The sequence below is a fragment of the Pleurodeles waltl genome, chromosome 3_1 (assembly GCF_031143425.1).
Source record: "Pleurodeles waltl isolate 20211129_DDA chromosome 3_1, aPleWal1.hap1.20221129, whole genome shotgun sequence".
NCBI lineage: Eukaryota > Metazoa > Chordata > Amphibia > Caudata > Salamandridae > Pleurodeles > Pleurodeles waltl.
In genome coordinates, this window is record NC_090440.1 from 1527677040 (window position 1) to 1527689950 (window position 12911).

At 42.2% G+C, this 12911-nt stretch overlaps 1 protein-coding gene across 1 annotated transcript in view; it reads left to right on the forward strand.

Moving 5' to 3' along the window:
• Positions 1-741: 741 nt before the first annotated feature.
• DNAJC8 (DnaJ heat shock protein family (Hsp40) member C8) overlaps positions 742-12911 on the forward strand; it is a 96165-nt gene continuing 83995 nt past the window's right edge. Inside the window, exon 1 of the mRNA XM_069225111.1 lies at positions 742-864. Coding sequence (XP_069081212.1) covers positions 796-864 — 69 coding nt within the window. The 5' untranslated portion in view covers positions 742-795. The remainder of the gene's footprint in view (positions 865-12911) is intronic.

Here is a 12911-nt window from a genome sequence, read left to right on the forward strand (position 1 = left end):
AACATAGCTGCTGTGCCTCCTCTGAATAGAGAGATCACCGTTTTATCTTCTTTGAAGGCTGCATCATGTACTCGCCAGTATTAGCTGCCATGTTTGTTGAGCACTTTTGCACGCTTGGTTGTCTGCTGACAGTCACTATTTTGCTCCGCATTTCTTACCGAGGATCGGGTATTTTCTTACACCTCTGTTAGAAGCCAACGGGTATGTAGCTCGACCACTGTGCCGCCCCTCCAACTACGTAAGCACTGCATGCGTTCAGGTCCTAGCAAAGCCGTCCGTAACATTTGTACTGCTACTAAATTACCAACATGGTTAATTGCCTTCCTGTGTCCAAAGTACATAAATGGACTCCAAAACCCCAGAATGTAAGAGGGAAAATATCGTTAGGGAAAATGTGACGATTAGATAGCATATACAAGTACTTCAGGAACATATGCTACTAGAGTGGAATTAGGTGAAATTTACCTTTGTCCATTACGTAACTAATTTACCTTTGTCCGTTACGTAACTGACATGTCACACATAACCTCCCTGACCCGAAGACATGATAATGTCATACATATGCGAATGACAAATTTGTCAGCTATGCACGTAACAACAATTGAGACCGAGTTAAGTAAAAATGTGTGGTGCTTTACATTCCTGCACTGCTTACTACGTTTTCACAATTCAGTAGCATGGCAGAGCTGTGGGTGATTCTGTTTCGTTGATATCAGTGTTACTTCCGTGTACGTCAGTTTACGTGCATGCGTGATTAGATACGTACGTCACGTGGACGTAGTATCTGCGGCGAAGATGGCGGCTCTTGGAGCTGGAGGCCCTTCATGCACCTCGGAAGATGCGTTTCTAACTTATTATAATGAGGTTAGCCGGCTTGTTTGCGTCGAAGCGGGGAAAAAAGCTTGCAGAATGGCAAATGAGAGCACCTGTCGGGATCGGTGCTGTGCGGGAAAGTGGGACTGACAGGGATGGTATGACCAACACTCATCCAGCTCCCCGGAGGTTACAGGACAGCTTTAGCTTTACCTCCGATCATCAGATCCCTTTAAAGGCTCAGATGATAGGGGAGAGGCGTGATGGTGCAGATGTTTGGTAAAGAGGTTCTGGGGAGAAGCGCACTCTGTGACAACTTCTGCGAACGCGGGCATCTTAAACAGCAGCACTGTGTCCTGGGACGTGCTGCTTTGTTTTCCTCTTTATTAGTATGCCCCCACCCCAACATGTATGGAGACGGATAAAAAAAAGTTGACTATAATCTTTATTTGAATTGGAGGCTAATGACGGGCATAATTTAGCTAATACTGTTTATTTCCAAATGTCACTTGCATTCCTAAAATTACAGACATTCCCCTTGGGGAGAGAAGGCTGTGACAATATTATACATTTTAGTGGTAACGGTGCCACCCAGAACAAATGACGGAGAGCAAAGAAGACAATAATGTAATAAATGTTATTGAGTAGGATGAATCTAAAGTAAACCCTTTTTCTCAGTAATTTCCTGAAGGTTGTACTAGCCAATCTCAGGTAAAGGTATTCTCTAAGAGCTCCAGTTTGGCTCCACCAGATTGCACAAGGAATATGATAGGTAGTCTTAGGGTCGGGAAGCCATCCAACCAACAAAGGGACTCAATTTACCAGTACGTGTTGCAGTGGGACAGATTTGGTAAACGGAGAGTGACAACATAGAAAATGTAGCAGTATAGGCTCAAGAATAGTTGCTGAGGAGGTAGAATTAATACAGACGTTGATGACACGATAAGCAGAGTACTTTATGTGAATAAGATACTAGACTTATAGCAGCACAATATGACTTCAGTTAACGGAACATATGAAAAACTTTGCCTGTTGGGCTTCCTTGAGGCACACTACGGATACATTTCCCATCCAAGTCACTAATGCTCCTGCTGGAGTATAATAAAGCGTCCCTGCATCATGAACCTGACAACCATGTTCTTGCCCAGGTGAGGTATAGAGGAATAATCAATATGTTTTGTACATTAAGGAGGTGCTCCCTGTGGTCCTCTCATGAAAATTGTGGGGGAGGGCGGAGCTGATAACACCCACATCTGGTAGGGCCAGGGGAATAAGGCACATGAGGAGCACAGACTCGGTCAAGAAATAGGCAGAACATAATTTTTGACTGCTTCTAAGCAAATAGAATGCAAGGAACTGAATTGGCCACTGTGAGTTGACTTTAAAAGGTTTGGTTGTAAAGATTGTAGTTTTCTTCTCCGTTTTATTCTCAAGATGGTTACATAGTTTAGTAGTAGGACGGTACACTGGAATTGTTGGCATCAGATTTCGCTTGAATCTCTAGTAAACTGAATAAAAGGGTGTGAAATTTAATAAAATTCCTACTTGTCGATGGGACAAGCTGCTTTATAAATCTACTTGCCCTTTAAAAAAAAAACCACTGCCTCCTGGATGCCACGCATTGCGGCAACATATTATGGCAGCAATTTCATTATGTAAAAGCTCCGATTATAGTCTATCTGATTATGCCTGGGCTATAACCATAGTAGGGTTTGAATACGAGCAATTCCCTTACATTGCCACCTTTCCACAGATCTACATGGTGGGGCTGAAGGTAGTGGTAACTAACAGATGCAGGGTTGGAATGCCCTTTTCAGACTGTGCAAACCTACTAGCTTTCATGTTTTATGGGTTTTCATCAGCTCTTCTCTTATCATTTTCCATACTGAGGAAGGTTGGGATTTTGTTCATGAGAAAAGCAAAAGTAACATTTCTTCCAGGGTTGGGGGGAAAAAAGTAGTTTGAATGGAAGTGAACTCACCAGGTTTTGGTATGAGCAAATGTACACATGAATATTTGCTTGTGCTAAAAGGCAGTTCTTAAATATTTTGTAGGAGTATGATTTCTTAGCCTACTTCTGGAAATACTTGTGGATTCAAGAATGCTGTACATTTGCATTAATTCAAGGACATATTCTGTGCATGCACTTTTGTGACTTTTTAAAAGAATTTGCCCCCTAATTAGGTCTTGCGTTAACCAAGTCTTTTTGTTTTTATTTTCCCAATCTACTGACTGGCTTCATTGCGAGTGACTGCATTTTGCTCTTTCACAAGGAGCCTATCAGCACACAAAGTAGTTTTAATCAGTGCCAGGTACATTATGGCAATGTGTGCTTTTTGAGAACAAAAATATTTTTATTTTGGCCTGTGTATCAGCTCCCACACATATAAGATTGTACAAAAACCAAGTAAAAAAAAGACACATGCATTGACAAAACCAAAAGGCTGACCACCAGTTGTTTATTTTCATGTTTTCCATAATCCTGTTGAAACCTGTTACCCTGATTTTTCCATTACGAATATTTTTTGGAATACTACTGTACATAAACACATTTTACTGTAACATGCTTCAAACAAATTATACCTAAAATGTGAAATTAGTTTATAGCAAAACATTTTTTTTCCTAGTTGCAGTTTTTGTGAACAACTTATTTTGAAATCTAAGAATCATCAATTTAGCTTACAAGATTCTGCAAATATTTGCATCTACTCGGAGAGCATTTTGGGAGCATTACATATAGCCTCATGTGGTTGAACTTTGCAAAAGTGTGTATACTTGTTCATACTGAAAGCCCTCACTGACAGTATTGCAGTCCGAGGATTACAACATTACCTTAGAGTGCTCATCCTAATAATAAAGACTTTGCATTAATTAGCCATAAATACAGGTTCTGAATAGCAATAATATGTGAACACTAACATTACTTTAAATGCAGACAATGCTCTTCCCTTATCCAAAGGATTTGTACTGCAGGGGTTGGGTCTACTTGTCCCAAGGACAAAACAGACATGACAACTTGTTGTTCTTGACCCCAAACAATATGTCCTGGGCATCAGTCTATATGAATTCAACATCCCTGAACAGATTTGAATTACAAACTAAGTAGATTCATTTGAAATGCTAACATCTAATTAAGCCTCTTGGACAAAAAATAATCTACTATCACGATTCGACTTGGAACTTAAGTGTCAGATATCTGGCCAATATACATTACAGTGCTTAACAGTTACCTGTGTTTTTTGGCAATTATAGAAACTTAACTCTGCAGTTGTGATTCAAGCAGGGTGCTTTTATCCACAAAGGAATCCCCACTCCTGCCTAAATCACAGATGAAAATCAATGGGTCATTTGGAGGGTGTGTGCCAGCATGTTCTGACCTTCCAGCCAAGTGGCTAGTGCTTGTCTTTGTGGAGTGGTGCACAGTAGATTTATCATGCCTTGTGACAGTCTGCCTTTCTCGTATCAACTATCTCATCTAAGTTTGGACTTGGCAGAATGTAATGATATGTGAGTTTTGACCACTGACTCCACGTTGCACTTAGCCTAGCACTACACTGTCACATTAGTGACCACTAGCTTCATTCTGCCTATTGACTTTATCTTAGCATTGAACAATGCCATGTTAGAAGCTGCAAGTGATTTTTTCACGTTGTACAATGTGCTGAGCCTTGTTTTTGTACTTTTTCCCACCAAGGGCTTTGGCTGATAAGAATGTACTCAGATGGCAGGTAACAGCCTTGTTTTGGATTACCACCTTGGGATTGTGGCCACATCCCAACGTGTTATTTTCAAAGCAGGATGAAAGCAATCAGCATTTTTTGAATTATAAACTTCTGCAGGGAGAGGCAATTTCTAGAATCTTCCTCTCTTGTTTGTTTTAAAGTATGAGGCGGAGACCAGATGGACCGGCGACAAAGCAGATCTCTGGCACATCCAGGATGCTGGAGTGTGTCATCCTTCCAGTGAGGATAATTGATCTCTTTCTCCTCGATCTATTCTGGGATCTGGCGATTTGATGCTGATTAGGAGAGAGATGAAGGAAGGTTGCCCTTTTCTCATGGTGATGCATACTTTTTAATTCATTATTTGCTTTGCATTATAATATAGATACATATATTTGCTGTGCATATTGCAGTGGAGAATCATTTGTACATTATTGCTGTGACCATTTTTGAACATATGCTTTCAACGTGCTAATCTCCTTTTGGGAACCTTGCGTAGTGAAATAATAAATGTCTTCTTTGGACTAAGAAGCGCATTCCAGAGATTTTTGTCAGTGCATGAGTGTTTCAGCTCAGTCATTAGTGAAAAGCAAAACACAGAATTATTGCAGGTATTCTGTTTGTCTGAGGACTTTACTGTGTCATTTGTAAGTTATCTTTTTGGGGTAGGAGGAAAGGATCCTGGTTGTGGTTTATGATCTGCTGTTCAGAGGTTCTATGTTTTTTTATTTGATTTACTCTTGGTTACTAAAAACCAGTGCATGAATCTCACAATAAAAGCATAAAAAGTCTCATAAATTGGTTCGCAAGATTTCACTGGCAGTTCATGCGCTGTAAATGTTAAAATCATTCGTCTCTGTAAAATTCATCAATGTATCACATAAAAATAATCACTCTGCTATTAGAAAAAGAAAAGGCCCAATAAACGTTAGAATTGAATATCTCTGTAATATTCATCAAAGAATCACATAATTAAAATATAAATGGACAATTTTACATAGCTGGAAATCAGATGTATGATCTGAATTGTGGAATGCAGAATATTTATGGCTTGTGTCAAAAATGTAAGTATCTGCACTTTTAACCTTATATTTCTGCGTATAACAAAACTATTACAACTTCTTGGCAGGTTCGCACTCCTATTTTATTAAAGCAGTCTTGCAAAAAATATCGATGCTCAGTCACTAGTGCTGGACAGGTACAGATAATATGTATGATGCTTTGAGGGACTCAGCTGATGTTATTTCCTGTAACAAACCATTTAGGGTACAAGTCTAAGTTTGGGAGATTTTTCAGCATTAAGCTCATTAATTTGTTTCACCTTGTAAGGAATAACTGTATCCCGAGAATGCCTATTGCACCAGGTATTCCAGTGTGTCGTTCTTGGATGTTCTCAATTTGTGACCAAATTTGACAAATGTGCCTTGAGTGATGTACTTTTGCTTTGCTTGTCCATACTCTCACCAAATTCGAGTTGGAGAGGCATTTCAGGGCAAACAAAAAAGCTGCCTGTAGATGTTGATATTTAATGTCTCCAACCATTTTGAGTCACGATCGCAAAGTGCTCCACTGCCACAGGCAATGGTTGGCAGTAATTTTGTTCTTACAATCTCCAATATTGGGTGGAGCGAGCAATATCCAATCTTATTCTGCAAGATCTGAAAGGCAGCTAATAGGACCCTGCTTATGATTTAATTTTCTCCTTTTGTTGCTGAAGGGATCCCTTTCTGTTGATATAAGGCACCATGATAATTTTATTATTTTTCTTTGATTAGTTTGTGTTCATTAAGATACCATAGACCGAGGATTTTTTATTTATTGCTAAAGTTACCACTTTTGTTTTTATTAAGGTTAATTGCCAATAGGAGCTTAATTTATGTAGTGCCTGCAGGCCCACCTTGGTTCTACTGAGGAGAACAATGTTGTCAGCGTGCAATATGCTTGTCAATTGTTTTCACCCAAGCTTGCATGTGCGCACATTTAACTGATCTCGTTCTTGTGTCAAGAAAAGATTAAACAATGGTAGAGCAAGCATGTATCCCTGTTTCAGGGCGGTTGTTGTCAGGATCTTGCGAGAGATCCTTATTCCATCCCCTGTTTTTATTCGGATGACGTGTGTGTATAGCCTTCATAGTGTCGCTGGGATCCCCCAACCAACGAGTTTGGACCAGAGTATTGTCCTTTCGACATGGTCAGACTAGTTTTCGCTTCACAAAGCAGGCATACAGCTGCGTTTTCTGTAATCTGTGAGTTTTTTTTTTTTCTTCAATCAAAGCTAATACCACCAGGTTCGTCACTCTGCCTATTCATGGACGAAAATCAGCCTGATTGGGTGGAATTGTGTGTCATTCGCCATTTAGGTTGCGTCGTAAGAGACCCACTCAATATTTTGCCACATTGCCTAAAAAAGCGATTAAGCAATAATTTGCTGAATTTCTTTTTCTGCCACCTTTGTATAGTGTATGAATTATCGTGCCTTTCCAAAAATCTTGAATTTGGTTATGGGCAAAACCATGAATATATAGTCCAGTAGGGTGAGGGGGGTGAATTCGTCAAACATTCTGAATTGATTTTAGAAAGAGCATTTGGGAGTCTGTCTGGACCTTGAACCCCATCCGTTTTGCTTTTAAGTCTCAGCCTCTCTTTCCCTCTGGGATGGTTGACTGTCATGACTGGAGTATTCGCTGCCCTCCCTGATGTGAGTAATTTATTTTACGGATTTGGTATTGTTAAATCTGCGTCCCTCGAAAAATTAAAGAAAAATGTTTGCAAACTCCAGCACTGCATTTGAGAATCCAGAGCCAATGGTACGTAAACCTCATCCTATGATATTTGTCCTCTGTGATAGGTATAAATCAGCTATTAGAGTGTCTGCAATGTCCATATCACTTATTTTTGTGTCCTCATCACCAATTGGATGCTGTGTGAGACCTCCAACAACGCCATTTGAACTATTAAACTAATGAGTACACCAGATGGAGGCATGTGAAAGACTGTTAAAAGCAACTCTGAGGGCCAACAAATAGCCTATTGAGGAGCAAGAATGTTCACAGAGATTGCTGGTTAAAACTTGTTTCATGGTTTCAGTGACTGTTTATCCATTAAATTGTGACTGAAATTACTGGATGAAGAAACATTCTCTTGAAGGTAAAAAATAACCTGCTTTGTGTAAACTATCTGCAACGATTTTTAAAAAAAATCTAGGTGAGGTGGTAAACTTGTAATGAAATCCCTTGACACTACTTCCACTTTCTGCCTTAGGGCGTGGACATACGTTGCATTCAGCTTCTTAGTTGGTTACTGGTGTTTGCACCACAGGCCACAAGAAATCTCTTTGGACTGTAGGAAGCTGGCGCTGTATATAGTGCACTTAAATGAAGTACACTGTGCAGAAAGTCCAGGCGATTCCCAAATGGTTTTGCAAAGACAAAAGTAGATAGGACTAAAGCTTTATTTTGTGGTAGTGTGGGCAAGCTGTTTGGCTTATCAAAGGGTAGTGCTAAGCATGTGTTGTACTCAGAGAGGCAATAAATGAGACACACACTAAAAGGATAAACCCAAGACCAATTTGGAAAAATAATAATTTTTTTATGTATTTCAAACCCAAGAACTTCATAATCTGGTAAGTAGACTGTTAAGCAGAAATACTTTGCAGTTTCAGAAATCAACACTTGATGCAGTTTTCAGATTTCTCTTAATGTTATCCTATGGAGGAAAAACAACATTCAGCAAACGCAGGGTTAATGACTTACAAAGTCGAGCTCAGGGAGCAAAGATAAGTACTGGGCACCGAACAGAACTAAACCAACAGGTCACACTGGGCGGCCAGGTGCAGAGGTGAGTCCAAGATGGGTGAGACCACACTGGACTCTGTCTCTGGACAGCAGGAGAACTTAATTGGCACCATTGGTTGGCTTCACCTCGGGTCATGGACGTCTGATACAGTGGTCACTCTAGGTGTCGGATTTCTGTGGTTCCAGCAGCTGAAGAGCCTTTTCCTTGGTGTTCCTTGTTGCAGGGCAGGTCCGCTCCCCACGAGAAACTTGTCTTATTGAAGGCTGGACAGGTTGGCTTTCTGCGCGAAGTCCTTTGAGGGCAGCAGGCAGTCTGGAATGGTCAACTGCTTCTTCTTTTACTCTTATGCGAGTGCAACTCTTCTTGGTCCGGGTCTTCTTAGGTTGTTAAAATCTGAGTTCTAAGGTTTACAGTGCCACCTAAATACTCAATTTAGGATTGTTACAGGGAGTGACGGGCAGTAGCCAATGGGCTGACCACCTTTAGGATGACTGCACCCATTTTTATGACCACTTCCACTGGGAAGTGGGCATAATCCTAAGCCTAGTGGCCTAATTTCTACTAAGCAAGATGGAGGAATTTGAAAAGTAGTGTCCCACTTCAGCTCATGCTCCTTAGGGTGGGCCTGGCATGAAGTGGGCACTCCTCCTAATTTAACTAACTTTCCCGCCTGTGCTGCTGCCAAAAGTGGGATCAGGACAAGGGAGGGCGGATGTTGGTCATCTCTGCCATTTGGCAAGACCTGGTTCGCATTACAAAGGCTGCAAGGCCTTTGAAGCTTCCCACCCTGAAATGTCTATCCTTCCTGGGAGAGGAGGTCACTCCTCTGCCAAGTACAGGCTTTTGTCTCAGGCCCTTAAAGGCGCTGGCTCTCACTTTTGGGAGGGGGAACAGATCCCACCTGTGGTGGCTGAACTGGTCAGGCCCAGTCAGTCAACATACTAGTAGTTGGTAGGTTTTCAGGGGACACCTCTAAGGTGCCCATTGTGTGCATTTATCAATAAATCCATCACTGGGGTCAGTGAGGGTTTATTTTGCTGAGATGTTTGATACCAAACATTCCAGGATTCAGAGAAGCGATCATGTAGCTGGGGAACTCGTAATGATCAGTGTCTAGCACATGCATTTAAAATGGCTACCCTGTGCACTTACTATGTCTCAGAATCGACAGAGACATAACAGGTTTATCTGCTCATGCATATATGCCCTCACATCTGCTTGGGGATGCATCCTGCCTTATGGGTGACTTACACCTGGCACATGCAGTCACTGGGGACCTGGCACACCGGGGTGTGTGACAGGTCATGTTTTCAATTTAGCTTGCACCAACAATCGCAGTCTGCAATGGCAGCATGTGTGGGTTTGGTGAGGAACCCTGAGGGTGGCACAATTGGTGCAGCAGCCCTCTGGGACCTTCCTTAGTACCCCAGGCCCTAGATACAATGGGTGCCATTTAATAGGGACTAACAGTGGTAGCTAAAGAGTTTGCCAATTGTGTGAAAACAACTGGGCAGTTTTGGGGAAGGGGATCTGGCACTGCGGACCTGGTTAGCAGGGAGCCAGTGCGCCAACAGTCAAAGCCACATCAGAAACCAGGCCAAAAAAAGTGGAGGCTAACCATGTTAAAAAGGGTGCAAACCTACATGGACCAATTCTCATTTTTTTTGTTTGTATATCTGCATAACCTGCGAGAGCATTAAACTAAAAACGCAGCTTTACCTTAATTTGTAATCCTGGATTTGGCAGATACATGTGTCTGAGAGTCATATTTGAATGTTTTAAGAAACCAAGTCAAAACGTTTTGTGGGATAGTGCATTTTGGCCAGAATAAAAAATGGTTTGTATAAAGCCTGTCCCTACTTCCTACCAATCGGTGTGATTAGTAGAGGCTCTCCAGAGTTGAGTTCTGTATCTTGGTAAAGAGTGCAGCTGGTGATTTGCACCTCCCTAATGAAATGTAGAGTCTTAGTCAGAATAAATAACATCCGGTAGAGCAGTCTTGGAATAAGCCCTCAAGTCGAAGACATTTTAACTTTTCTGAGATTGGTGTACAATGCAACCGGATATCTGGCTCCCACCAGATAACGTCTTCGGTCTTTAAATGCAGCTCTACTTGTTACTAATTATTTCACTGTAATCATATAACTTTGAGCTGCAGACTTTTTAATAGGTAGGCAGTAGATTGTAGATCCACATTTGTTAATGTCTTTCTGGGAATATTTCTCCTAAGGAAATATCCAAAGCATTATCCTCTACACAAAAGGTTTCACAACTTCAGGATGAGCCAGCACTTCAGCACAAGGCAAAAGCTTATTTAAGTGTGCAAAAGCCAGTCCAACTCGCTTGGTGTAAGCAAAAGTAGCTCCCTTTGGCAGTAACGTAGTAATAGAAGTATTGTTGGGTGAAACCAGAGTAATGAAGCAATGGTAAACGTAATCACCAAGAAACACTGAATGACAAAAGTATACTTTGAGATCAACTATTCCATTGCTATTTGCACTTTTCCTATCGTTTTCAAGCGCTTCTGATTGCGAGGAAAACCAATTTCTGAAACTAGTAACTTCAGTTTGAAAGCTTACAATATAATCATAATGGTGGAGAGAGGAAAGTCTTTGAAACTTAAGTGTCCAAATACTTGGATTAAATCAATATCTTCTGTGTAAATGTTTATGAATCAAAAAGGAATTCTCTTAGCACAGTATCTGAAGAATTGAAAAGCCAATAGAGCATTGTATAAGCCAAAAGGCATTTTTCAGTACTTGAGGATACTAACTGATCCTGAAATCTATTTCCCACTCATAACCCTGTTGAATACGAACCAGGCGGTAAGCTCCCTTGTAAATGGAGCTTGCTATAGACAATGCAGATGGCACCTGGGTGAGTAAAAAAAAAAAGGGATGGGTGCTAATGGGTAGCAATTCTTAATGAGGATATTAAGGGCACAGCAATAAGAACATCTCCTTAATTCTCCATTAGTCTTCAGGATGGAAAATAGGGAAGAATGAACTATTTCTTTAGATAGTTATCTAAATAATCCCTTTTTGGTCTCTTTGCATAAATTGTACTATAATTGACATCAGCCACAGGAGTAAGATCAGTTTTACAGTCAAATGGTCTGTCAGTGGGAAGCATCCCTATTGCCTTCTTATCAAACCCACCAAAACAAGTAAAATGCTCCTCATGTAAAACAGTATCTTTTTGACCTGAAAATTCAGTGGTGTGGCTAAAGTCAGATTGTCCTACAAGCCTAATCTGTTGTTGAATTATGGGGCACCAGCCAGGGCATACCCAAAAGTATGCAAAACTAAGATGTCTGGTATATTGAACTGAGGCAATCCTCTATGATAATTATGCTTTATCACATTGTAACTTTAAAGGTACTCTGTGTTTAGTAATAGGACTTGACCCTCATGTGGTTCCATCAGCTGTTCTAATCATGTTTGGGTTTTAACCTCTTTTGAAGAAGAAATCATAAACCAAAAGCATATTTTGCAATTCCACCTTGCCCTTGACAGTGACTATAACCATCATGTTAAAACCAGAATGAGGTGAAACAGTTTAATTTCAAATGTGGTGCAAGTCTTTGTAAAATATTTTGAAGACCATGCAGTGAGTTTGTAGCAGTGGCCGCCGCTGGAAGACATGCCAAACTTGTTTTAACTGTTCTAGTTTCCTGACTTGGCTCTTTGGGTAGGCAGTACAAGCCTGCTTTCACAACATAAGCACTCTGTTTTTATGCTGCGTGTAGGCTTGTTATTTATATAAGAATCCTCTGATTGCACCTATGGAGGGGGGAACTGAACCCTACTGTTTTACACTGTGGGCATTATTGTGACCAGAAGAGACATAGGCGGTCATTCTGACCCTGGCGGTCAAAGACCGCCAGGGCGGAGGACCGCGGGAGCACCGCCGACAGGCCGGCGGTGCTCCAATGGGGATTCCGACCGCGGCGGTAAAGCCGCGGTCAGACCGGCAACACTGGCGGTCTCCCGCCAGTGTCCCGCCGCCCCATTGAATCCTCCAAGGCGGCGCAGCTTGCTGCGCCGCCGAGGGGATTCCGACCCCCCCTACCGCCATCCAGATCCCGGCGGTCCGACCGCCGGGAACCGGATGGCGGTAGGGGGGGTCGCGGGGCCCCTGCAGTGCCCATGCCACTGGCATGGGCACTGCAGGGGCCCCCGTAAGAGGGCCCCTACAAGTATTTCACTGTCTGCTGCGCAGACAGTGAAATACGCGACGGGTGCAACTGCACCCGTCGCACAGCTTTCACTCCGCCGGCTCGATTCCGAGCCGGCTTCATCGTGGAAGCCTCTTTCCCGCTGGGCTGGCGGGCGGCCTGAAGGCGGCCACCCGCCAGCCCAGCGGGAATGTCAGAATTACCGCCGCGGTCTTTCGACCGCGGAACGGTAACCTGACGGCCGGACTTGGGCGGGCGGCCTCCGCCGCCCGCCAAGGTCAGAATGAGGGCCATAGTCTAGAAATGGGGATGACCAGCAGTGCCCGCAGCCTCCCAATGACAAACTGGGATGGATTGGTATATGTAGTCCTAGTGTACATTATATAAGAGCAGGGGCTGCACAC